Here is a 25,944-nt window from a genome sequence, read left to right as displayed (position 1 = left end):
CAAACTGGATTAGTCCGGAATTTAGAAATAAGTAATCCAGTTAGACTCCTTACATCATCTTCTTTTGCAGACAACCATTAAGATGTGAATTTAAAAACAGCTGTGTGATTAACATATCCTGCTATAGAGTATTACTTGTTTCTTAAGAATTATGAGCAGATGAAAATCTCATTTAGTAAAGACTATTCTTTTTCACTTGGCAATGATGGTTTGGTATTTTCCTTTCCTCTCTGAAAGATAAGTATTTTTTTAAAGTGATTACCTGCAAGCTAACAAATTGACTTATGAATTTCTTGTAATCTGTTTAAGCATAGGCTGTAGGATGAAACTTAGAAGAAAAAATATTTTGCATACGTCTTCATCATACAGAAGTAATCCATAGCTATCAGATGTCATCCTCTGCAAAAAAGTCCACAAAAAATCTGCATAATTTCAAATGTTTCAAAGTTGTTGCAGATTGCACTTTTAACTGATGCTAAATAAACTGCTTGAAAGCATATGAGGGTTTCAAAAACTAATTATTATTTCTAAGATACTATATAAGCTTTGTATATTTCATATTACACATTTGCTGATACTGGAATAGAACCAAGTTACAAAGAATTCAGTCGTTAAGAGAAAATTCCACTAAAATTTTTCCTTTGTAACAGTGAGAAGCAAGATAGCAAGTAAATCTTACCCAGAACAAGATGTGATTGACAAAAATTAATTAAATTTGGATCACTGATATCTAGTAAAACACAGAAATCCTGTGGTAAAGAGGAAGCAACACCACTTCATAGCCATAAATTCCCATGAAATAAACCTGAGTCACCTGGTGCCTTTTGAAGGTCCCATTTACACAGGTCCACTACAAAAACACATTATAAGAATGACTGAATGATCATTTGCCCAGCTGGATTTTCCCAGGAAAGAAGAAAAACACAGGCTCTAACTCTAAGTCTTATTTTAAGAACAGAGGTTGAGCTGTAACCAAATCCTTAAAGTTTCTTACCAAAGAAGGAAACTAAGGCAGCTAAACTACCAACATAGCAACTTTTTTTCTGAGAAGCCATTTAAATGTGCTACTGAAGCTCTGGAAGCACAAAATCCCTTTCTGCAAGGGTTTTCTGTGAAGGAATCAGGCTCCTAGAGAAGGGCTTGAGTAAGACTTTTCCACTGCTACTATTTTTGACATTGGCAGTGTTTCTTGTCCAACTGAATGGCTCGCTTTCTCAGAAAGTCACAAAATTATGTATTTATAGAAAACCAAAAAGTTGTATATTTGTGAATTCCACAGATGCGCATTCAAGTGACCTACAAAAGAGCTCGAGGCACAGAGACTCACTGCTTTGCCAACCAGATTAACTTCCAACAGTGCTCTTTGAGAGCAGACCCCAAACAGGAAAGAAAGCCTTTCAGGAAAACAAATATTTTAAGTACCAAATATATACTTAAATATTAAATATATGTTTAGACTCCCTCCTTGGCCACTGGGACTTTTTTTGCAACTGAATCTACCCACAAAACGTACTAATAATACAGAAAAAGGAGACATTAAAGATTATCCCCAAATTTCCAAATTCAGAAGTTATCTCCCAGGAGAGGCGCACTCACTAAGGATTTTCTCCAGAGCATCAGCGCAAGTCAGGTCTACTTCTTACACATATGAGGCGGTACAGAACTGATCTGATAACTCGTTCTTGAAGTTCCTGTGAAATTCAAGGAACTGGCTGCCACAAGGAACCTCAGCAGTTGAAGGTATATACCCCAAACTTCCCATTAAACTTTACTCTACAAGCACAGACACAAAGCAAACCAAATAACATCGGCATAGAGAATTGCAGCAACAAATTCCAGAAGGGTTTCCAGTCTTGTACCTTCCCTTACTTATATCTATTGCAGTGTCCCCATCTAGGAGCAGATGCTCATGCCTACTCACTCTGTCTGCATCTGTAAAATGGTTCAGGTAATACCCTCCGGACCTTAAGCCAACTGGCACAGCCCTGCTCATATGCATATGCTGTTCTCTCTTGTCCCCAAAATGCTCTGAAGCAGTTACTGGCCTATGCTAACCCTAAACTGTGCCCAGGCACCATCTGTGAGAACGATAGCTGGCTCCCACTAAAACTGTGCTTGGGACCATGTTAACTAATTAGCTGCACAGCCTACTGTATGGCAATATTTATGTTAATTAAGGGCCTTATTAATACCATTGTTACTATTACCATAATACTATGTTCCACCTCGGTGCAGAGCTGAGGATGTAACGGTGTTTTGTAAAGAACTAAACGAGCCTCACAGTACCCATTCAGAGGATGTGGGTTTTATCCAATTTACAAACTAGGACACTGTGAGATCAAAAGCCTATACAATTTACGTCTCTTCAATGAAATGGTAGGAAACAGCCAAGAATAAGGGATGGGACTGCTGATTCTTATTGCTCATATTTAGCTGCTGGACTACTATCTGTGATGTTAAATTATTCATCATTTGTCACAGGGAAGGCAGGCATGCACTCACAAGAAAAGCTGTGTGCAAGAAAAAGGGTTATCAAAGTATTCACACTCTTTCAAAAGAGTTAGCTAACTGACAAAAATATGCTGCTGTAACACATTTTCATGTGGAGGTAGCAATTCTTCTCCTCTACATCCCAGGGCTGGAATCCTGTGTGGGGAAAGCTGAACTGCTCAGTATAATGTAAAAGACAGGCCTCATTAACTCTTGGACATCTTCTCATTTCTTGGTCATAAATCCTATTACCTTGTATTACAAACTGCCATAAAACTCACAGATAAAAGATAATTTATGCTCAGTGTACAGAAGCTAATGTTTCTGTACTCCTGAGAAGCACACTACCAGAAAATGAGAAAGTATGTGTGTGAAACCTTAAGCCATTCATATTGAGCATGGCTAGCATGATAAACATGACTCTAAGGGCCTAATGCTCTTCAACCAAGGTATATTCTAATGGTAATTGATATTACCAAAATTTCAAGCATAAAATGTATGGACTGTTGCACAAAATATCCTGCTTATAAAGAGTGATTACTCTTTATTAAGAATTCAGGCTTTCCTCCCTTCTCCCACTACAGAAAGAAACATGATGGCTATTCAGTACAAAGACACTCTTTTCCCCCCTTTTTTTTCTTTTTTTCTTATTAAGTTCCAATCATCACATTAGAAAATGCTTCAGAGCAAGCATCAACTCCTGGAATTCTTACACAATCTCCCTATTTCTGACTCCTATCCTAATTAGTGTTGCTTGGCACACAAAAACTAACAACCCTTGGAGTTGGCAAAATCAGACAGCTCAATCTCTTATTTGCTTCTTCTTGGAAGCAATTTAAAGTCTTCAGACTTTGGCACTGATTTTAACTGTGTTGGTTATCTGCTGAAAAGAATATTTTGCTTTGGTGAAGACTGAGCAAAAGGTGCATTAAATTTAGGATGCTTGTCATTAGTTTTCCTTTCCCATTCAGATGAGAGAAAATCTTTCACTGTCAACTGAAAACTTCTGTAGTTACAGACTATGTTCTCATTGCTTGGGCCCTTCCATAGGTGCACCTCATTTCATGCCTGCCTTCTTTTCTTGAATACTTGTTTAGTAATTTGATCTATATTGGAATTCATTTATCTAAATTTAGATACCTAGAGTGTATACCTAGATCTACCACCCAATTTCACCAGAGTCCACAGAGGTGGACATTTATGGGGTGTAATTCTTCCCATCTTTTTCTCCTTCTCTACCTCTCAGCATAGTTCATCCTTACAGGTCAGAAAAGAATACAAAAGAGTTTACTTCTGTGTAGTTTTCTTCACTTTCCACACCAAAACATGTTCCCCTAATATATTTCAAAAACTTGCGTTGTCTGTCCATCTGTTTCCCAAGAGGTGCCTCAGTACTCAAAATGCCAATTGCCCTTACATTCAGTACTTGGAAAATTTTATGGGGTGATTAAAAAAGGCTTTGTCTACCTGGTCCTCCTTGCTTGGTAGTCTGCAGTGGATTCCAAATCAGGTATTGTCCTTGCTGTCTTCCTTTATCACCCTGAAAACTTTTAGCAAGTCCTATAACACTGTGGACCCTTTACAAGTGTGTTAAATATTGATATATTTCTTCTGCTGTACCCCTCTGTTTCAACATTGTAATAATGTGAAATAACTCTCTTTCAAAGCAATTACTTAATAGATTTTACGGTGTACTTAGATATCTACTCAGAGTCCTCCTCTTAGTTTCTGCATTGCTAGCTAAAAATTCAGCAGCTTGACTTGTTATTCCCCTTTGTATCCTTCCTAGGGCTGTTATGAGATTACCAGTTTACCTGGTCTATCCAAATATTTTAGCCTCTGCCTATGTACACGTGATAGAGAACCAATACTAGTCTCCTGCTATAGTGAACAGAGGACTAATGCTATTTTGAAGCAAAAACATGGTTATATTTTGCTCATATATTTTATCCAAAGAATCCAATAAAGATCAGATTCTTCTTCCTCAAGAGAGAAAGTTTTCAGATCTGCATTTTATAGAAAAAGCAACATGCTTGTAACTTTATCATTTGCATTAGCATTTGAATCTCAAAACCTTGCTTCATTTGTTGCACAGTTTCCAGACTTGCTTTTCAAAAAGTCAGTGGGTCTCCCACTGTGTTCAACTCCCTCCTACCTTGATTTTAAATTACAAAGGGGAGAGGGAAAAAAAGAGAGAATGCCATGATTGTGGCTGTTTACAAGAGAAAAACATCACACTGAACTCGATTTTAAAAAAAAAAAAAAAAAAAAAAAAAAGTACTTCCAAGCTTAGGATCCTCATTTCTTTCTGTGTATAAACTACTCACTTGATTTTTATCTAAACTGTGCAGGATTAATGTTATTACCTTCCAGTACCTGAAGGAGGCCTACAGGAAAGCTGGAGAGGGACGGTTTACAAGGGCATAGAGTGACAGGACAAGGGGTAATGGCTTTAAACTGGGTAGATTTAGATTAGATATAAGGAAGAAATTCTTCACTATGAGGGTGGTGAGGCACTGGAACAGGTTGCCCAGAGAGGTTGTGAATGTTTCATCCTTAGAAGTGTTCAAGGCCAGGCTGGATGGGGCTTTGGGCAAGCTGGTCTAGTGGAGGGTGTCCCTGCCCATGGCAGGGGGGTTGGAACTAGATGACCTTTGGTCCCTTCCAACCCAAACCATTCTGTGATTCTATGATTCTATGAAACTGGAAGGGTAGTGAAGTGATGCTCTTAGTAATTGTAGGCAACCCACCTCACATCATGCAGTAAGTCCAAATTACTTGGTCCAACCCAAAGTACTCTATGATATGATCTGGAAGTACCGTGATGCTGACAGTGACAAGTTTAAACCACCAATGAAAAGCAGTTTTGTGTCAAAGTTAGCATTAACTGTTTAAACAGCCTGCCCCTTATATCTACCCTTTATTTCTGAACAGCAGAAACAGCCTGAAGTTACAGAATTGAGTTACTGGCAATGCAGACGGACAGCCAGGAATGGAAGAAAAAAAAATATCCTGTGGAACTCTCCCCACCAACAAAAAAAGTATTAAATGCTTCTCATATGGTATTATTAAAAACAGAACACAAAGAAGTTTTCAGTAAGCCCAAACAATTAACAATCTGCCATTTAAATGCACAGATCATGAATTTTTTTCAAGTTGTAAAGTGTTTAATTATTCATTGAAGACCCTTCTGAAAGCAACCTTAGGCATGGCATTTTAAAGTCACTTAAGGAAAAGATGAATGAAAAGAATTAAAAGTCTTTCCAGTCCAAGTAAGCGTTTTGTAAGCTAAATTGGGAATTCTCCATTTTATTTCAGCTTTGCAGTATGTTCAAGAATAGCCTAAAATTAATTTACAGTGGTCAGTGAAATACTGCACCCACAGGTCAATCACAAGTGAGCTACACCTCGCTTTCAGATTTTAACCACGGTTATCCTTTAGTCTTCTTTTCCCCTCACTCTGCTGCCTCTATCCATTTAGCTGTGCAACTAATGAGCAGAGTCATTCCTCATCATACTGGCAAATAAGCTCCTGTGCCTACTATCTTTCCTGCAGACACAGTGCTTCAAAGTTGTTAATACAGCATCTGCCCCTGTGGATTTAAATCTATAATCTCATAGAACCTTATTAATGCTTCTCTCAAATTACAATGAAGCACGTGTTGTGCAGGGTTTTGTCAAATTTATCTGTGAATGTTATTTATTTTAATGAAATAAGCTTTCCAAGATAAAATGGGAAAGTTAGTTAAGCTTCTAGAAACCCTGACATCAGGAAAAGGTATTTCCAAACAAATAAATGAATCACTGTTAGAGAAGACTCTTTGATGCTTAGATTTGCCTTTAATTTAAATCTTAGAAGCAGAAGCCCAGCAAGATCTTTTGTGTGCGTTGTTTTATGAATCAATAAATGGAATAACAGACCTGAAAAACCACAAAAATAACACATCTTAAATAAATTCCCTCGTTGATCCTAGCTGGATTCCCATCATAATGAACTGCACCACTCAGACCACCTGAGAGCTCTGCCTGATGTATTTGTCAGGAACTCCCTCATACCTTCCTCTTATAGCTTTCTTTTGTTTCTCTTACTGTAGACATCCTTATTTCTACTCAACGTGCAAAAGGGCTGTGTGCTAATTTTAAACTCACTGGAATCTAATTAAAAAGTTTAAAAACTTTTTTTCATTTACAATCAAAAAACCTGTATTTACCCAAATTCAGTTTTCACACCTTCTGGATTTCTATGTTCCTCCCCTTTTAAACAAATCTATCCTGAATAAATTAAACACAATCTTTTCCAAGGCAGGAATGCAGAGCCCATAATTTGTTGTCCACTTCCCTGCAATATATTTTATATTTAGGCTCTGACCCTACAGAATACACTCGAAAATGAGCATTTAATGGTGCAAAACTTACAGGGCCAGGGAGGGTGGGAGGTCAATTTTATTCTGAAGTAACTTTTCACAACACTTACAGGTTGAAGCAGGTAAATCAGCGAGCACTCCTGGATAACTATCACTGGAAAAGGAGTGATATTTGTTGCATGAAAAAGCGTTTCCACTGATGCCATCGTTTGATCAAAGCGTCCTCCAAGTCCACCCAAAGTCACAATCATATCAATCTAAAAGATAAAATAAAAACAGTCACTGAGAAAACTTTCAGGCATGATCTCTAAACCCTGAAAATCTACAATAAAATCACCTTGGAAAAAAAAAAAAAGAAAAAAAACCCTACTGACTATACAAAAGCAAATGTCAAATACAGTTATTTACTCCCATTACAGATAAATACCATTATGTGATACTTGAGGCTGAGTATTAAAGCTCAGTAAATTCACGACCAACATGTGGTGCTTTTAGAAAGGACATAACCGTTCTCCCTAAAATACAGGCCAGTCTTTGCAGGTACTTATTGTCTGCCATGAATATACAGAGCCTAAGATATCACTCCACATCTAAGCCCCTCAACTAAGTGTGGTATATCTGAGCCTTAGTATCTTTCATCCCCAGATTTTAACTTCATTTCAGTATTATACTCACAGTTTACAGAGCAAATAAAGGAAATTTCAGGTTAAGGCCATTATATGTTGTTCTCATTCCTGCCACAAAGTGTTTTAATGCACAAGCAATCCCACTCACAGGCTGGCTCTATTCAAGAGTAAAAGTACTACTGAAGTAGGAGGTTCCACCCCAAGCGACCGGGCACATCATCTCCCGCCTGTCAGGGACAAGGACAGGGACAGGAACAAGCCCCTCTCCTGTCCCATCCCAGGCCCTCAGAGAGCACCACTTGACTGTGTGCAACAGGCCATGGAGTCAGACTGCTGTTGCTCAATTCTCTCACACTCCATCAAGCCTCTGAACACTTTATTTCCTATAAGCAGAACGGGAGTATTTAAAAGCCTTGGTTAAGAGCTTTTGGGTCCTCAGATAAAAGGTCACTGAGTGCAAAGTATTATGATTATTACTTCCATAATGTGGATCAGTTATGTTAAGTAACTGTATTTTTTAAAGCTACCACTGAGTAACTCATATCTAAAGCCCTAACACATTGCATCTCTAAAGTCTTCAGAAGCTGCCTTGACAGTGGCCATCTGGTGAAGTTCCCAACTTTATAGGGCTTAAGTCTACGGCTACTGTGATTACATAAAGTTTTACTCAACCCAGGAGCCACATAATGGTGCTCTGTGTATCTGGAATGATGTATTAATAGCATCAGCTTCTATTTTTATTACCAGGCTAGGGCTTTACAATTCTGTTGAATATTGGTTTGCATGAAAATTCAGCTCTTTTCCTTTTGGTGAAGAATTATACCATTTTTCCCATCACCACCAGGAAAATACTTCAGAAGCCAGACTGGATCAATATAACAATTATATTAGCAGCAAATACTGAAACAAAAAAGCTATTCTTGTACTGCAGACAGAATGCATTTTCTGAGCAGGTTACAGATCACACAGACCTAACATACAACCAACTGAATATGAATGGTAGGAAAACCTATCCTTAAATAGGAGACAAACCAGCAAAAGCTACTGGCTAAGCCATAATACATCTTCTATTTTACTGATTCCAGTGTAGAAATAAACTGCATTTGTTTGACTGCTGATGACTGTGATTAAAAAAGATGGATAAATTACCTGAAAATAATAGTACTAAAAAGACCCACCCACAACAGTTGTCTACCAGTCAACTAGCAATAAAAATGTCCCCCACCCCATTGGAGGCCATGGGGAAAATGTACTACACTAACTTGGAATGAGAGTGACATTAAGGTGACTTTGCAAAGGATCAGTAATTCACATATATGTTGCTTTTCTTGTAAGCAATGGGACTGAAGCTTAAATATAAGCCTAGCCTAGTCTTCAAATAGCTGAGCAACTACTGTATAGTTTCTTGGTATAGATGTCTCACCATACATTAACTTGTTTGTTTTAGCTTTGATATTTTCTACAGTTTAAAAGTTAAGAATGAAGGAAACACAGAGTTCTCTCTGACTTGTAATTAAAATGATGCAATAACATTCTGAATGTGCCTTCTATCCCTTGTAAAACTGTCACTGTGTCAGAAAAATCCTGCGCTCTCATTCACACAGGTGTACTTACCGTGAAGTACAGGACCTATCTGAAACAATGAAGTGCTCACTGACTGCATCTTTTTGTGATAGAGATTGCCAGAGTACTGCAAGTTGAAGAAAAACATAACAATTTCTGTATTTTAAAGTATGACAGAAGTGATCCCAAGGTCCTACTCCTTATTCAATAGCAACAGTGCAGTGATCTTGTGGATTGGTGCCCAAAAAGTAAGAAAATAAAACCTATCTAACATGGAGTAGGCATTCATAAAACAGAAGTTTGGGGTTGCGGTGTGTTGGGAGAAGGCTAATAAAGATATCTGAAAAGGTAATGTAGCTATTATTTAGGGTTTGCATGGATTCTGAAAATGAAAAAGACAAGTATGTGACAGGTACACAAACAAAACCAGCTGGAGTAAAAGAGGAGCAGGAAGACAGAAAAGCTAGAATTCTGCACTTCTGTGATGGCTGACAGTCCTGCCTTTCACTGGATAGTCTTGGCAGCAGTGACAGGCATCCAGACACTGTAGGACTTTTAAAGCTTCTATTTGAAGGTCTAAGTACACACACTTTGTTTATTTAACAAAAAACACAGAGAGGCTAAGTCCAACAAAAACACCAAGAGCCTTTTCATCTTAAAACTATCACCTCTGTTAAAAAAAACACAACACAAAACTCACAAACTAACAAAACAATCAGTTCCCTCCCTGCAATCACTGCTCCTCTCACTCTGCCAAGCACTTAAGAAAATGGATGTGCCATGAAAGCACATACACGACTCTTGGTCATTCCAGAACCTAAGACAAAGTGAGTATCAAAGCACAGGACATTTATATATTCCCACACTTCAGACAGGAAAGGCCTTTCATTTTTCCTACTATGATTTCCTGTGTAACACAGGCTACAGAATTATACTGTTACTGCTAATCAGCCCAGCAGGTAGCATTTGACTAACACACTGTACTTCAACTGAAATGCCTATGCTTCACTTAAATGTCCTGTCACCAGTCCCCTTACACAATTTGTTTTCACCCAGTGCCATTCATTTCCTGAAAAAAGGATATAAAATCCTAAATAACTACAAGAAAAGCTTAGATCATTGCAGGCACAGTGTAGAGGGTACTGCATTCTCTTAAACCATCTATAACCTGACTTAAACATATTGCACAGCATCTTTAAATGCAAGCGAGCTTTAATTTACAGAGAGTTGAAGATCTAAGGGTGGGATTCAGTCATCTTTAAATGATACACTTACACATTTGTATATCTTGAAGGCGTTTTAGGAGTCACTACCAAACAGCAAGGCAGTTAAAAGGAGAAGGGAAGCATAAAGAAAGACTTTGTGCTGGCAATTCAGGGATGTATTTCTTCCTTCTCCCTTAAGCTGTAATTTAGAGGGTGCAATAACCAAGGGGAGTGGCAGCTGCCACCACGTCAGAATGAAGTTGCTCAGGTTCCTGCTTCCACTCTCGCAGAGACTATTGAAACGGACAACGTGGCATAAACTCTTTGCAGGCTTGCTAAATACTATCTTTCTGAGAAAAGTGGTCCAGCTGACATTCCTCTTTCTGGTATGGATGGGTTAAATAAAAAGACTTTCAATATATAATTGAGGAACACGTATTTAAGGAGAAGGGTGAAGGGACACAGGAAGCTGGGAACTGCCTGGAGTGGGTGAAAAGACTGCAATATCTAGCTTTGTAACATCAGCATTACCATGACATCTAACAGCTAAGTCCAAAGCTTGAACTGACAACAAAGAATGCCCATTCTTTTCAAAACTGTGCTTGTTAACTCTGATAAGAAATCTTCTCCCTAGGGTATGGGTAGGGCTCTGGACAAACAACTCAAAGAACTTTCTTCCACATGAGCTCAGTTTCAGCCAGACAACTTGCAAACAAACATGCCTAAGTCTCAGAGAAGTGGGTAGGTGAAAGGGAACACATTGACTGACAACAACCAGTAGCATTGAATGAATAGTGAAAAAGACCTCCCCAAGCAAAAAGGGAAGGCAACAGTAATCAAGATGTCATCAAAGCTCTGAAGCCATGAATAAACCTCCCTCCCTCCGAGACCATGGAGACCATCCACTGCTAATACCCAAGATATTTTTATGCCAATTACAGGTCAGATATTATATCTGTTTCAAACATAGCTTCCTTTTATCACCTTCTCAATTTACTGATATCTTTTCACCTTTCACAGCCTTTCTTCATTTCCTACCATTCATAAGCCTATTCCTTTAATTTAAAATTTTGGAGGAATATGATATAGAGAATAAATTATTGCAGTAACATGCATAGTATGTTGAAGTATATTATATGCTGAGATACATATATATTGAAGTATATTATATGCCGAAATGCAAACCATTAATAGTAGTGTGAATGCTACATTTATTATTACTTTATTGCTTTGACACTTTATCAATTTTGACCAGTTTACACAAAAGCTTTTTTTTCTTCATAAGGCAATTTTGTCAACTCAGGACATGGTTTGAAAATCCAGATACATCCTCTCTGGTCTCCGCATCAGCTTCAGTACTGAAGACTTTACAATACAGCAGGCACTTTTCTTGATAACAAATGAGCCAGAGTAGATTTCAGCTCATTCTCCCATAGCTGTATTAGAGCTCTTGTGCTGGCCAGATCAGTCATTTTTTTATATCATCCACAAAATTGCAATGTAAATTTAATGAACTATTAAAATCCCACAACCCAATGCTGAATATATAGCAAGATATTGTCCATTTTAGTTGATTATATTGGCTCTCTAGCTCAGTGTTTTACATAAAAGGTATGGCATTCATTTCCTATGGGAATGATATGCCCAGCCACACAGCAGCATCTGAACTTTGCTCAGGTAGAATCCTCTTTAGCCAGGATTCGCTCACTGCTTCAGCCATCTGACTCTTCATGGGAACAAGAGCTCTAAGTCGAAGGCTGCCATCCTGTCTGTGTACCTGAGATGATAACCTTCCACCATCTTCGTCCTCACTAATTCCACTGATCTTTGTATTATATCGTTCCAGCTCCTTCACAAAGCACATTCTTACTTTTTATGATCATTTTCTTACATTTTTACCCAAGTGCTTTCTCTATGTGTAACCCTTTTTATTTCAAAAAGAGGTTAATTCTTTCTTCTAATGACAATAAGCATGCAAATAGACTGCATTTGTCTGCTTAAAACAAGCAATATGTATGATGGTAAAATGGAAAAGAGAAAGATAATGTCAAAATCCAGTCACAGATTTGTACAGCTGGAAACATTTTAATCTTGGTTCTACTATTGATTTCTGTTTACATCTCTGGTCAAATGACTTAATTTCATTTCAGTGCTTTGGCTTTGCTCTCTCCCGCACATAAAATGAATGTTTGAGGGTAGATATAACATCATCTGGCATAAATTTTGTGGAACATAAACTTCATAACCATTGACTTTATTCTTTCTTACTTACAGAAACCTAATCTGAACTGCTGGACCCCAAGCAATCTGAATTTGAGTGTTTGCTCTTGTGCTGAATATTCCTGTATAACCTTGATCAAACACCCCTCCCTGTGCCTCAGTTAGAGTAAGGACAGCAATAACTCCTGCTCTACTACTGCCGGTCAAGTGAAGCGCAGGTCTACAAGTCAAGCTGCGTACGAGATCAGGGTCATTGGAATTCCTTATTGCCTCAAATTTTCTGGGTGAAAGGCTTGTCCCTACTCCACACTGTTACTGCTGTGAGTAGGCAAAAATGCACTAAAAGTCTTAGAGCAATCTGTTCACTGAGGCTTTGGAGGAAAATGTATGCTGGTTTTGACCTTGATGCATTTATTCTGTGCACAAACAAGGATTCCAGGACTATCAATCACATGTCTTCTGAAAAATCATGTAATCTTCTCCCCTTTTAAAACAGTATGAAAAGACATTCGTGCGTATCAAGCTAACCTTTCTGCTCCCGCAGCTGAACCACTGTAATCCACAGTGCTTACTGCACCCCCATGGAAATGTAAACCCAATCACTCTAAACTATCATATCCCTAAGAAAGCAAGCCCTGGATTTTTATTAGTAGCAATGCAAGAGGCCCTCAAAAGATTATGCTAAAATGGTCTAAAAAATCTCTGTAACGATCTCATATCCACTCACATCTAGTGCCAAAAGCTGTGTTTGGCACATGCTGTGTTTTTAATCTCTTCGTATACTGCCTCCAGGACTAAAAAAAGGAAGAACAAACTAACTAAAAACTCCCATCAATGAACAACTCAAGGGAGGAAAAAAAGTGATCCTACCTTCTGCAAGAGTACCTGTTTGTTGTGAGCTTTGTATTTCACATTTCACTTAATTCTGGCTGTCAGTCTTTACTGAAGTAGCCTTCCTTCCCCTCCTTCCAACATGTTTCCATGTTGTCACAAGATCAGCAGGACAACACAACAACAACTCACCGCTTCCCTGCCAGCAGGACCCTCACCCCGCCATGCTGATGCCTGCCGTCCCATGGTCCTCAAGCAGAGCCAGCTGGCAGCCTATGCTGAAGGTTAACCCAGTCCCGCAGGGTCAGCAGGTGGAAAGAAGCTCTTTGCTGCGAAGACCCTCCCTAAAAGCCTCCGTTATTCCCCCAAAGGGATACAAATCACAATCCAGATCCAGGAGCCTTGCCTGGACCATGGCTCCTGCTGCAGCATGCTGGCAGAGAGACAGTCTTGTACAGGAAGGTCCCTGGCTATTCAGGACCTGAAGTATCACAGACACTAATTTCTGCCCACAAACAGGATATATATCCCAAGACACATATCAATTGGAGTATGTGCGCCTTTGCACACCTCCACAAGTCCTAACAACTTCTCTTTGATTTCCTTTACACTCCTGTGGTGGCTGGTGGCCAGGCACTCACCCCAGCCGCTCTCTCGCTTCCCCTCCTCAACAGGATAGGGAGAAAATAAGACAAAAAGCTCATGGGTTGAGACAATAACAGGGAGATTGTTAATTACCAATTACCATCACAGGCAAAACAGACTGTGGTGGGTTGACCCTGTCTGAGGGCCAGGTGCCCACCAGAGCTGCTCTATCACTGCCCTCTTTCATTAGACAGGGGAGAAAAGGTACAATGAAAGAAAACTTATGGGTTGAGATAAGGACAGGGAGAGATCATCCTCTAATTATTGTCACGAGCAAACCAGACCGAACTTAGAGAGGGAATTCATCTTATTTATTACTAAGCAAAACAGAGTAGAGGAATGAGAAATAAAACCAAATCTTAAAAACACCTCCCCCCACCCCTCCCATCTTCCCGGGCTCAACTTCACTCCTGGCTTCAACCTCCGCCCCCCCCAGCGGCACAGGGGGACGGGGAGTGGGGGTTACGGTCAGTTCATCACGCGGTGTTTCTGCCGCTTCTTCATCCTCAGGGGGAGGACTCATCGTTCCCCCGCTCCAGCGTGGGGTCCCTCTCACGGGAGACAGTCCTTCACGGCCTTCTCCAACGTGAGTCTCCTCCACGGGGTGCAGACCTTCAGGAGCAAACTGCTCCAGCATGGGTCCCCCACGGGGTCACAAGTCCTGTCAGCAAACCTGCTCTGGCATGGGCTCCCCTCTCCACGGATCCACAGGTCCTGCCAGGAGCTTGCTCCAGCGTGGGCTTCCCACAGGGTCACAGCCTCCTTCAGGTGGCTCCACCTGCTCCGGCATGGGGTCCTCCACGGGCTGCAGGTGGAATCTCTACACCCCCTCATCCTTCCTCCATGGGCTGCAGGGGGACAGCCTGCCTCACCATGGTCTTCACCACGGGCTGCAGGGGGATCTTGCTCCGGTGCCTGGAGCACCTCCTCCCCCTCCTTCTTCACTGACCTTGGTGTCTGCAGAGTTTCTTACATCTTCTCACTCCTCTCTCTGGCTGCAAAAGCGCTAACTGTTTTTCTCTTTCTTAAATATGTTATCACAGAGGCGCTGATTGGCTTGGCCTTGGCCAGCGGCGGGTCCGTCTTGGAGCCGGCTGGCATTGGCTCTATCAGACACAGGGGAAGCTTCTAGCAGCTTCTCACAGAAGCCATCCCTGTAGCCCCCCCGCTACCAAAACCTTGCCACGCAAAACCAACACACAGACTCAACTTGGGGAAAATTGATTTAATTTTTCGCCAATTAAAAGTCAAGATAGAGTGAAAAAAAAAAGGCAAAACTAAACCCACCTTTCCACCACCCTTCTTTTTACCAGGCCCAACTTCACTCCTTCATTCCTGACTCCTCTATCTTCCCCCTCCTCTGAGCGGTGCAGGGGAATGGGGAGCTGTGGTCAGTCCATACCAGCTCCTCTCTGCCTCTCTTTCCTTCTCATATTGTTCCCCTGCTATAGCATGGTGTCCTCTCCATGGGGTACAGTCCTTCAGGAACAAACTGCTCCAGTGTGGGTCCCCAACAGGCTGTAGCTCCTGCCAGGAGCCTGCTCCTGCATGCGCTCCTCTGCACAGGCTGCAGCTTCCTTCAGGTCACATCCACCTGCTTTGGCATGGGGCCCTCCACCAGCTGTAGTGTGGATATCTGCTCCGTCATGGTACTCCATAGGCTGCAGGGGTGGATACCCGCCCCAGCGTGGGCTCTCCACAGGCTGCAGCTCTCAGGAAATATTCACCTGCTCTGGCAAGGGCTCTCCAGGGGCATCTCAGGGGGTGAGGCGGGGGGAGGTGTGTGTGCAGCTGGAGACCCTCTCCTCTCAGAGCTCGCAGGGCTGTTTCGCACACTTTTCCCCTTACCCCTCACCGCTGGGCAGCGTTCTGCTCTTTCTTGGTAGCACCTTCCCCAAGGCGCGCACCCGTGGCTGAGGGGCTCAGCTGTGCCCTGCAATGGGGCCGCTGGGGCCGGCTGGAACTGGCGGTGTCCGGCCCAGCCTCACCTTTCCTCACAGAGACCCCCATACAGCGCCCCACCAGCACCTGGGCACATAAACCTGACACAGGTTCCCTACTTTAGCCTAATAACCCTCATCGCTTAACTCATTATTATTTCTGCTTCTCTAGAAGGCTGAGACCAACACAGGAGGTGTCTGCCACAGCACCTTTTCTCTCTCCACCACAAAGTTCCCTCTCCTTTCCCACCATGCCTTTGTGTGGTTTTGTTTCAGCTCCTGCCGAGATGCTGGTCCGGGTCCCTTGGAAAGCCTACAAAGGAGGCTAAAATCCTGTTGTATTTTGAGGCAGCTGGGTAGGTTTTCTATGGAAAAGGGTCATTAGGTGAAACACTCCGCCAGCAGCCCCCAGGTGTTTGTACCCCAACAAACAGAGAAAGCCAACTTCAGCACTATGAGAGGTGAGATCTTTTCCTGTGGCTTCTTCAACCAGATGCATCTTTTCTTTAACGCTCATTTTCTGCTAATTTTATTTCCGATCTGTCATGCTAAATTTAGGTATCAAGTTTTAAGGAAAGAATCACACACTTTTAAGGGAAAACATTTTATACAAAATACAGAAAAAGAAATTTTTTTAAAAATCTCCATTAAAGGACAATGCTTTTTTTTTATTTACTTCATCTGAGTAAGAGTTAATGGCTCAGGCACTCTCCCTGCGTATCTCAACATTTAGCAATGAAGTCTGTATAAAAGATGCCACAAATAGTGCAGAGCTGTAGGGCATCCTCACTCTCTTGCAGCAGCATTGCAGAGGAGATAATGGCGAAAGAGGCATTTGTGCCTAACTAGGAGGAGATGTTAGCTCTGCTATTTAAAAAGTTTAAATTTGGGTTCACACAGGTCTGAAGATCTCCCAATAGGTCCCAACAGAACAGTAATATTTTCAGCTGGTCTGAACATTAATCTTCATGATGAACAAGGGGATAATAGCCTGTCCTATTATACTCAAGGGACAGATATAAGACCTGAAACTAAAGACAAAATTTTGCCCGTGTCTCTCAGGCCCTATTCTGCACATGGTTCCTCTTTTGAGTGATTTCACTGAATACTTGGGCAGTACAGATTTATTTTTTTTTTCCACGGGAGTGCGGATTTGCAGAAAGAACTCCTGAATTTATACATTTGTTTCTAAGAGGATGAAGACACTCTTATATTGAAGGAAGTAGGTTAGGATCTTGGATGCCAATTTTCCTTCTCAGAGTAGGTTCAGTATTTATAGCACATAATCTAAACATAGCCTGAATAATGTCAGCTTACACCCATTACAGAATCTATTTTTCTACACTGTCCTCTAGACCATATAAATTCAGCCATGCACTTAAAAAGAAATGAAGCATGATTTCTTAAACTGGAGGCACTTGTGAAGCTGTAAACATTTTATGCTCACATTTAATTTGCACAAAATATTGAGCTTTAATTGTTCAGTGCTTAGTTGTTCAGTTGTTTCAAAAGGAAGCTCGATGGGTTCCTTAGGCAAGTTTAAAAGACGATTCCTCGAGTATCCTCCTTAGCAGTGACAAAGTCAAATAAAAAGGTAGCTGATTAAAAAAAGACTAGCATGAGCATCAGAACTAGCAAAGCCAGGTTGCCAGTGCAGCTCTGCTGTGAAGACCCTTCAATCCCTACCTCTCTTGAGCTCGTGCTACTGCCTTTTCTACAGTGGGAATACTGTAGGGGCCTCTCAAGTATTACCAGGCTGTCTCATTTTCATAATATTTGTAAAGAATTAAATTACTGTAAGCCCCTCCACCCCCTCTTGAACACTGCTGCTGTCATGAAGAGGTCCAGAGTTAAATTTCTGGGAAAGTCAAAGGGCTGCAGAAGACAGTGAGGCCTCAGGACTACAGGCTAAACCATTTCTATGTAGCACCAGCCACACTTACTTTGCAACAGTCTAAATGCATTCCTCTCCCCTCCACCCCTAATACTCCTTTCTAGGTAAGGAAAAGAAAAAATGAGAAAGACTCACCACTGCTTCAAAAGACTTGACAAATATTACAATTTCAGTGTTTCTCTTGACTGTTCAAAGGCCATAAAATGTTACCAAAAGGGGAAAATGTAATGGGGAAATAACAAAACACCAACCAAAAAACCAAAACCTGCAACTAAGAGTTCTTATACGTACTACCTAAGTAAAATGAGTTTCCTTGAACAGCATAAAAAAAGAAGTGAAAGAAAAAGGTTAATTTGTTGATTCACCTACTGCTTGAAGGACCAGATCATTGCAGTTTATGAAGTTATGAGACTGATGTCTCTAAAACCAGTGTTTCTACAGTCATGGTTGTAGAAAACTGCTAAAGTTTTTATGAAACTATCTCACCAACAGCCATAAAAATGTCAAAAATTAAATCACTCCTCCTATCAAAAATAGTTTTAAAAAAGACAAAATTGGCAGTTACAAAGGGACCAGTAAACCACCTGTAGTAACCTCACATTTTCTGTTTCAAATATATTTACCCTTTGACTAAGCTGAGAGAATGGTACATGGTTGTGTGAAGTCTTGGCTTCCGTATTAGTTTCTATAGTCTTTTCAATGAGCAAATCCTTGACCTCTCTGTCCGTTGAACTGTGCAAATAACTGTATTTTTCCTCCTTGTTCTTCCCCTCCCCAAAGCTTATAGGAAGTTTATCTTTTTTAAACAAACAAACAAAAATCAATCCATTCTCCAGAAATTCTACTCTGCTTCTGCCTTTTTTCTTTAAATGATCTTCATAGATCAAATACAAGCCCCAGTAGAGCATAAAAGGATTACATAAGAAAATTTCTCAGTATGTGATGCACTGTGTTCTTGCAGACACCCATTTTGTATTAAATTATTCTAACACAAAGATACTCAGTGTGTCTTGATGCCCAAAACTATGGTGGAACAGGTAGACAGCCTGCTTCCTTCACATGAAATTAGGGAATTTTTCTTTGGGAACTGGAAAGTTCTGATATCCTGTATTAGAAGAAATGTACTTTGCCATACCTTTACAATAGGAAGCCTTAAAATAATTCAACAGTAAGAAGGATGGGTTAGATACTGCATTCCTGGAAGGTAGATTTGGACCTTAAAACAGTCAGCATGCAAAGATATGTTTATACACCCTGTAGGAGGGATTTACTCCTGTTGAAAGGTATTATGAAATTCTACATTTTAGAAGTGGGAATGAACAGGAAACACTTTAGACCCAGTTGTTTCTTTCAGACAGGAAAGGTTTCTGAAAAGGATTACTATTCATAACTCATGAAAACTTTTTGATAGAGCACTTGACAGTATAGAAACCTTTTCATTACACATATTTAACTTTCCCTAAAATATCTCTCATTTGCATTTTCTATTCTCCTCCTGTGAGGCATTAAGAAGAAAAACTCAACAGTGCCACCAAAACTGAACAGGTTCATTCTTAGCCCTGCTTCCTATATGGAATTTGGAGACCGAGCCACAACCTTCAGTGTCCTTGTAAAAGCTTCACTCTCCAGCTCCATGCCAGCTTTGGTATCTTCCAGACTGCCTCCCTTATGGTATTTAGGTACTTCCCTGTCCCCAAATCCTGGTAATGGCCTGTCCTCATTCCAGGTTTTCCTTTAAAAGCCATTCCCACTACTGTTCTGGGTCCCCAAAAGTTTTCAGAAATGAAAACAAGTCACGATCCGTCATGAAATTACCAACTACTAACGTGAGCAGCAAAAATATGATTCAGTCAGGAACTGAAGCTGATATATTTACTGTTACAAAAATGTCATGTCATCAGGAATAACCCAACTGATATACAAAACCAAAGCTAAGCCAAACAGAGCCCGGCACCCACAAAAACTATACCCTTTCTATATGGAACTGTTCTTTATGTAAAAAATTATTCTCTTTTAAAGTATTTTCTGATTTTCATTTTAGAGTATTATCTGTTTTCCTTCAGGTCTTTTTCTTCATGTAAAGACAAACCAGAGAGTACTTAACAAGCTGTATGAACACTGCATAGTTGAAAGTGCTACATGAACATCACTTCATTGTCTTCTCTTCAGCACTTTATAAACACAGAACTTCACTAACATTATGTTTAGTTTAGCCTCCCTCAACAGAAAAGCAAATGGTCTTATTTGACACTCACTTTAAAAGGGCAAAGAGAAGAATGCTTGCATTCACTTAAAAGAAGTAATATCCTAGATTGCTGATAGATTGAACTTTTAAAGTGTAATTTTAAAATGGAAATGTTAGTATAGTATCCCTTTACTGCAAAGGGTTTTTAGGAAGAGTTGGTTTGTGTTTTTTCACTTTTTCATATTGACGCTGATGCTTTTATAAATTTAAACACACTAACATTAAGCCACTAAAAGGCATGTAGGTTTCAATAAAGTTCATTTTTTATATCTTCAACCCATATAACCAAATGAGCTGCTTTAACTTTTTTTAAGCAGAAAAGATAATAAAGTTAAATGAAAAGTCCCAGAGCTTAGTTTTAAGACTAAATGATATTTTAGGTGAAACAGTTAAAGAAAGCAGAGTTTGTAACTCTGAGATAAAGATAATGGCTTACATCTATCTTTACATTATAAGGATTCTTGTTGGCGCTGCATAATTGATAAACACAGTTCCACTTCTCACTGGTGTGAGCTGCCATGAGCTGCCTGTGGGTCAGACCAGGGACACTGTTATGGAATGAGCTCTTGATGAAGATTGGGAATTGCAGGATCATCCCCAACTGTACCACTAGCATGCTGGGAGCCTGTGGACAAGTTGCTTCTGTACCTCTGCTTTCTCATCTGCACATCAGAAATAATACCATTCACTTTTAATGCAAGATCTGTTATCTCTAAATAAGAGATACTGTAAGCATGCCTATCATTTTGCCAGTTCAGATGGTTTCTTGAAATAGCTTGTGTTAACACAAGAGAAAATTAAGAACAGAAAGTAGTACCAGACGGAAATTACTGTAAATAAGTTTACTTGAAGGTCTTGCAATGAAGAAAGGAAAGTACTCACATAACCGCAGAATGGATAAAATAGTGATTAAAGCAAAATGTGCACACCTAAGTGTTCAATAGACCATAAACAATGTCAGAGAAACACATAGCAGAAATAAAGACAGAGTTATTAAGACATTAAAAAAGCATTACAAAGGGCCAGGAAGGTATACTGCTAGAAAATTTGTGGGTTTATATACATACATGCACGTGCATGTGTGTGCATGCATACTCACAGTCATGCAGAAAGAGAAAGAGAAATATCTAACAGATTGGAAAGAAACTTCAGGAGTCAGATTCTGTTGGTGGTACTTCACTGCTTTACCCATCCAATACAATGCAATTCACAAATGAATTTAGGGCTGTGGAGAGGGAAAATTAAGACCAATTCTAGCTTGCACATATAAAGAGTACTGCTTGTTCTAACATTCACTGCACTACGTAATTATAAATACGTATAATTAGGTGACTTGGATATCACAAAATGACCCCAATGCAGCTTTCTGCATGACCTAGCTACACAAAATATGCAATGTAAACTAGAAATCAATTACCCTGATGATTAAGAAACTATTCTAAGAGTTTTTCTTTGAGACATAAGGAAAAAAGCAGTTATGAATTTAGCAAGTCATTCTAGAAGACAGAATTACTGCTGTTTCTATCAAAAAAGGAGTTCAAGAACTAACAAGGTGGTTTTTCTGCCAGATTGGTGTCTCAGTTTACCGACAACTTCAATTGCATCTTTCCTTGTGGTAAAAGCATTTCTAAGGCCTCTTCTTAAACCGAATTCTCCAACAACCAGTAAAATCTAAACTAACTTTACAGCCTTCTCTCCAGTGGAGGCACTGAAGGTCTATCTCACCTTCACTCCCACTCAGGTGACCTCTAAGAAAGCTGTTCAACATGATTATCTTTCAGTACTCTATTCCTAAGTTATTTGTTCAAAAGCTATTTGAGTGAGCAGGAAGGAAGAGGAGGAGGAGGATGGAGGTACAGAGACATGGAAAGTAAATTACACAAACTTAATTCCTTTGGAACAATATATTGCCCCAATAACGTTCACGTGAGCTCAAAAACCTCCTTCACATAGAAATTCCATAGAGATGACTGATAGATCAGAGTAGAAATTTTAACCGTTCAGTATAGCAGATAAATGATAACTAATTGTCTAACCAATGGAGAAACATGTTTCAAATACTTCAGCTCCTCACAGTTGAATTTAATCCAGATAAACTACGTCACAGGACTGTGGTGGATCCATGGTATACATTGAATGTAATTAATTTCTAAGCTTAATATATTGCTACCCAGAAAGAGCAGCAAACACAGCATGACTGTGGTATCTTTTTTTTTTTTTTTTGGATACTGAAGAGATACTTTCCTTGTTTAGTAACATCCTGGTTTTCAGCTGGGATACAGTTAATTTTCACAAGAAGCTGGGAGGGGACACAGCCAGGACAGCTGACCCAAACTAGCCAAACAGATATTCCATATCATATGACGTCATGCTCAGTATATAGGGGGGGAGCTGATCAGGGAGGAGGGGTCGCTTGTCAGGCATGGACTTGGCATCGGGCTCTGAGCAGTGAGCAAATTGCATTGTGTATCACCTGTTTTGTATATTCTAAGTATTGTTGTTGGCATTTTCCTCCTCCTTTGCTGTCCTAGTGAACTGTCCTCATCCCAACCCACAACTTTTACCTTTTTCTTCTGCTTCTTCTCCTCATCCCACCAGAGGGAATGGAGTGAGTGAGAGGCTGAGGTTAAACCATGACAAGTGACTTTGACTGTAAGTCATGGTGAAACAGATTTGTAGTGTCTCTTTGTCATATTCCTCTTTGACAGGGGCTCTGGATAAGCCAGACAGAGTGGGTAAAAATCAAAGCTGGAGACAAACATTTTTTTCCTGGAACCAGGAAAGCGTATTCTACCTTGTTAATACTCTCAGAAGGAAAGCTTTTATGATATTTTTTCCAGAAAGAAAAGACCCCACCCACATTCTGACATGCAAGTTTGTACTTCAGGCCAAAAATGCAAATGGAGATGAAGAACCCTTTCTCTATCCACTTCTAGTTTTCGGACCCTGGACCTTCCTTTCTTCTCAGCTATATGTACTTCCCAAGTGACCACAGAATTCAATGGCAGCTTTCTTCTCTGAAAAATGTTTGCATTTTCCTCAAAGATTTTAGATCTATGGCTTGAACAGTCTGTTTTCTTACCACTTAACATTTTTTTAAGCCAGAATGTTACCCATAAAGATGCCTAAATTAAGTCCAAATTTAGGTATTTAAAGAGGCTATAGTTTCAGAGGAGCCAAGTGGTTGCATCCATAAACTGAGGACAGTATATGTGGCAAGCGCTCAGAATCTCTGTTATTGGAGGACCAGGCATCAAGCTCAGCACTGCATTATCAGGCCATCCAGAAGAATCACCAAGCCTCCTACTAACGAATTATACCTAATGCTTCTGAACAAAGGGTAAATTGGAACCAAAACTAATAATTTATACAGTTGTGATACCATTTTGGGTTCCATTTACTTAAGTTTCATGTATTATTTGCCTAAGTTGAATCAATGACTTCTTGAAACTCCTTATGTCAGAAAATTCAGAAGACACAAAATACAAATGTATGCTTTAGCTAGTGTGCATGAATCAGCTGATAGCATCTTATTAAGTTTTATGGAACAGATACTGCAAGCAAGAAGCAGCTAGGATTTAATGAACATGGTACAGAGTTTTAGAAAACATATCTGTGTTACTTCTTGCACCTCTGAAAAACTCAGATTGTATTTAAAGGACATCTTACATGTAACAGCATGAAAATATAACTGAACTGAAACCTTAGGTTTAGTGCATTAGCATGAACTCTACACAATTACTGCAATTACACTCTTGCTTATGCTTTACAAGATATCATCAAGGATTACAATGCAGTATCCTTTAGCCAACTTAACAGGGCTTTACCTAGGAAAAGTGATCAAAGAATTCAAAGTTTTACAAATAGGCTACTTATTGTTGAAACACACCTCTAGCGGTCATGTTCCCATTGCTCTTATTTTAACTACACATTGATTATTCGCTGTAAAACCTCCTGTGATAGGTTAAAAAAAATCCTCTATAATGATAATGAACTGAACCCAGGAAACACTCAAGTTCTCCTTCATTCTAAGGGTGATTTTGTTAAGAGGGAAGCACCTTACTTGCCAAAGTCAAAACAAATCCTAGGCATAGGTGGCTCATCTGTTCCGACGGCACTCATTATCATTCGTGTCCTAGATGGCAAGACACTGCTCTGTGCTCTTGTGATGACAAATTATAGGGGAAAAAACCAACCCTATCATATAAAGAGTTTCCTGGCTCACAGCCAGACAGATAAGAGAAGTGTATGGAGAAACCCTCCCATCTCTGACTATACTGATGGGGAAAAAACCTGATGAACAACAGTAGGTATTGAGGGCAGCAAAAGGAGATGCAATTGCAGATGGGCAATGTGCAACAGCATTTTGAAATGTCCCATGGACATATATTTCCTTTAAGAAGATCAAGACATTTCAAAATAGCTTCTTCAAAAACTGGTTAATTATTTATCAGCCTGGAGTGAGGAGAAAAGAAAGAAGGAGTGGTATTGGCATTTCCATCACTTGCTGCTTTGTTGAGTATAGTGATCTCAGGAAGTCAGGCAACTTTCCTATCCTCCTACAATGAAAATGGGAAAAGAGGAGGTTTACACATCTTCCATCTTGTGCTGCTGTTTTCATTTTCTTATGCGACTCTTGCCATCACTGTAGGTAAGAGGATGCAGCAGCTGTTTCCTCTCAACTTCTTTTACCAGTAGGTACAATCCAGAAGAGTGAGCTCAGCCCCTTATGAACAACTGCTCCATGGGGAGGAAAGGGCAGCCATCCCAAGAGCACAGCTGCCATCAACTCATCGTGTAAGAAATTCCCAAGGAATTTTAACTTTGCATCTCAGAGAGAAGAAACAAGCGGGCCCCCAAAACCAAACTGTGGAAGGGGAGGGGGAACACTTCCTCCTTTGCCTTTCCAATGAAATGAGCAGCTGACAACTCCATATGGCTCCTTTTAAGTTTAGTGCACTGCTTGCTCTGCAAAGGCTCATTTCGATTCCAGAGGAACCTTTTGCAGAAGGAGGTATTGCTTACCATATGTAATGTTGGCAGGATAAGATTCCCCCTCCCATCTCACCTTTGGGAGGGGAGAGGAAGAGATGAACATCAAGGTTCAGTGTGCCAAGACTTGAAAATATATTTACATGCCCAAATGGGACTCTTGCTTTGAACACCAGCCACAACAGCTCTTCTGCACTTTGGGTAGTTCATTAACAAAAATCAATACAAGCTGCCTTTTAAGAAAGCCAACACTTGTTCGTTGACACACTGTGTAATTCCTTTTAGCAGAAGCATCAATGCTTACAAGGTGTGCAGTAAATTATGGCAAAACCACAGAACAACAAAGCTACAGAAAATATTGTTTCATTTCAGTGCCAACTTAAAACATAAACCTAAATAGATTGAGAGGAAGAGTAATTACTAAGAACCAGAGACAAAAGATGTGTTGCCTTTACCTGGAGGCCCTTCTTCTCTATCTTTTTCTGGAGTATCTGAAGGCACTTGGTGAAATCTGTGAGCTCTTGATCCATGGTCTCAATTAACTCACATCCCTAGTGAAGAAGCAGCAGAACAGAGAGAAAAAAAAAAAAAGTCAGTCATCTTTCAATTTCGAGAACTAACGCTGTCTTTGGTGAAGTTAACTGCTGTCAACAACTCTTAAAGTCTCTGCATAGAGATGCAGCATTAAGTAAAAGACTGTTACCGTCACAGAACCCAAAGACCATAGGTCCCAGCTGAACAAATTCTTATGAAACAGCGGTTTGACAGGGACCTCAAAACCCATCGAGTACATTTGTGAGTTTGGATAAGCATGTTCGACAATGCTCTGCTGGATGGACAAGTTCTGGTGTAGTGAGTCCTGGGTGATCAGTAACTTCCAGGATCACGTTCCAGGAAAATGACTGTCATCTCTGGTACTACAGTTACTA

General features: G+C 40.1%; 1 protein-coding gene across 7 annotated transcripts in view; it reads right to left on the bottom strand.

Moving 5' to 3' along the window:
* Nucleotides 1-25,944, bottom strand: part of TPK1 (thiamin pyrophosphokinase 1) — a 314,203-nt gene that overhangs the window by 107,105 nt on the left and 181,154 nt on the right. For 5 of the 7 annotated variants that reach the window (XR_012834005.1, XM_075745297.1, XM_075745295.1 and 2 more), the window contains 2 exons: nucleotides 25,471-25,566; nucleotides 6,965-7,111 (listed from right to left, as the gene is read on the bottom strand). Coding sequence is in view for 6 of the 7 variants with exons in the window: in XM_075745297.1 (XP_075601412.1) it covers nucleotides 6,965-7,111; nucleotides 25,471-25,566 (243 nt within the window). In the remaining variant the exon portion in view is untranslated. The remainder of the gene's footprint in view (nucleotides 1-6,964; nucleotides 7,112-25,470; nucleotides 25,567-25,944) is intronic. The other 2 variants (XM_075745301.1, XM_075745300.1) reach the window with 2 other exon arrangements.

This window comes from Balearica regulorum, chromosome 2, assembly GCF_011004875.1.
Source record: "Balearica regulorum gibbericeps isolate bBalReg1 chromosome 2, bBalReg1.pri, whole genome shotgun sequence".
Classification (NCBI taxonomy): Eukaryota; Metazoa; Chordata; class Aves; order Gruiformes; family Gruidae; genus Balearica; species Balearica regulorum.
This window is presented reverse-complemented; position numbering and strand designations above follow the sequence as displayed.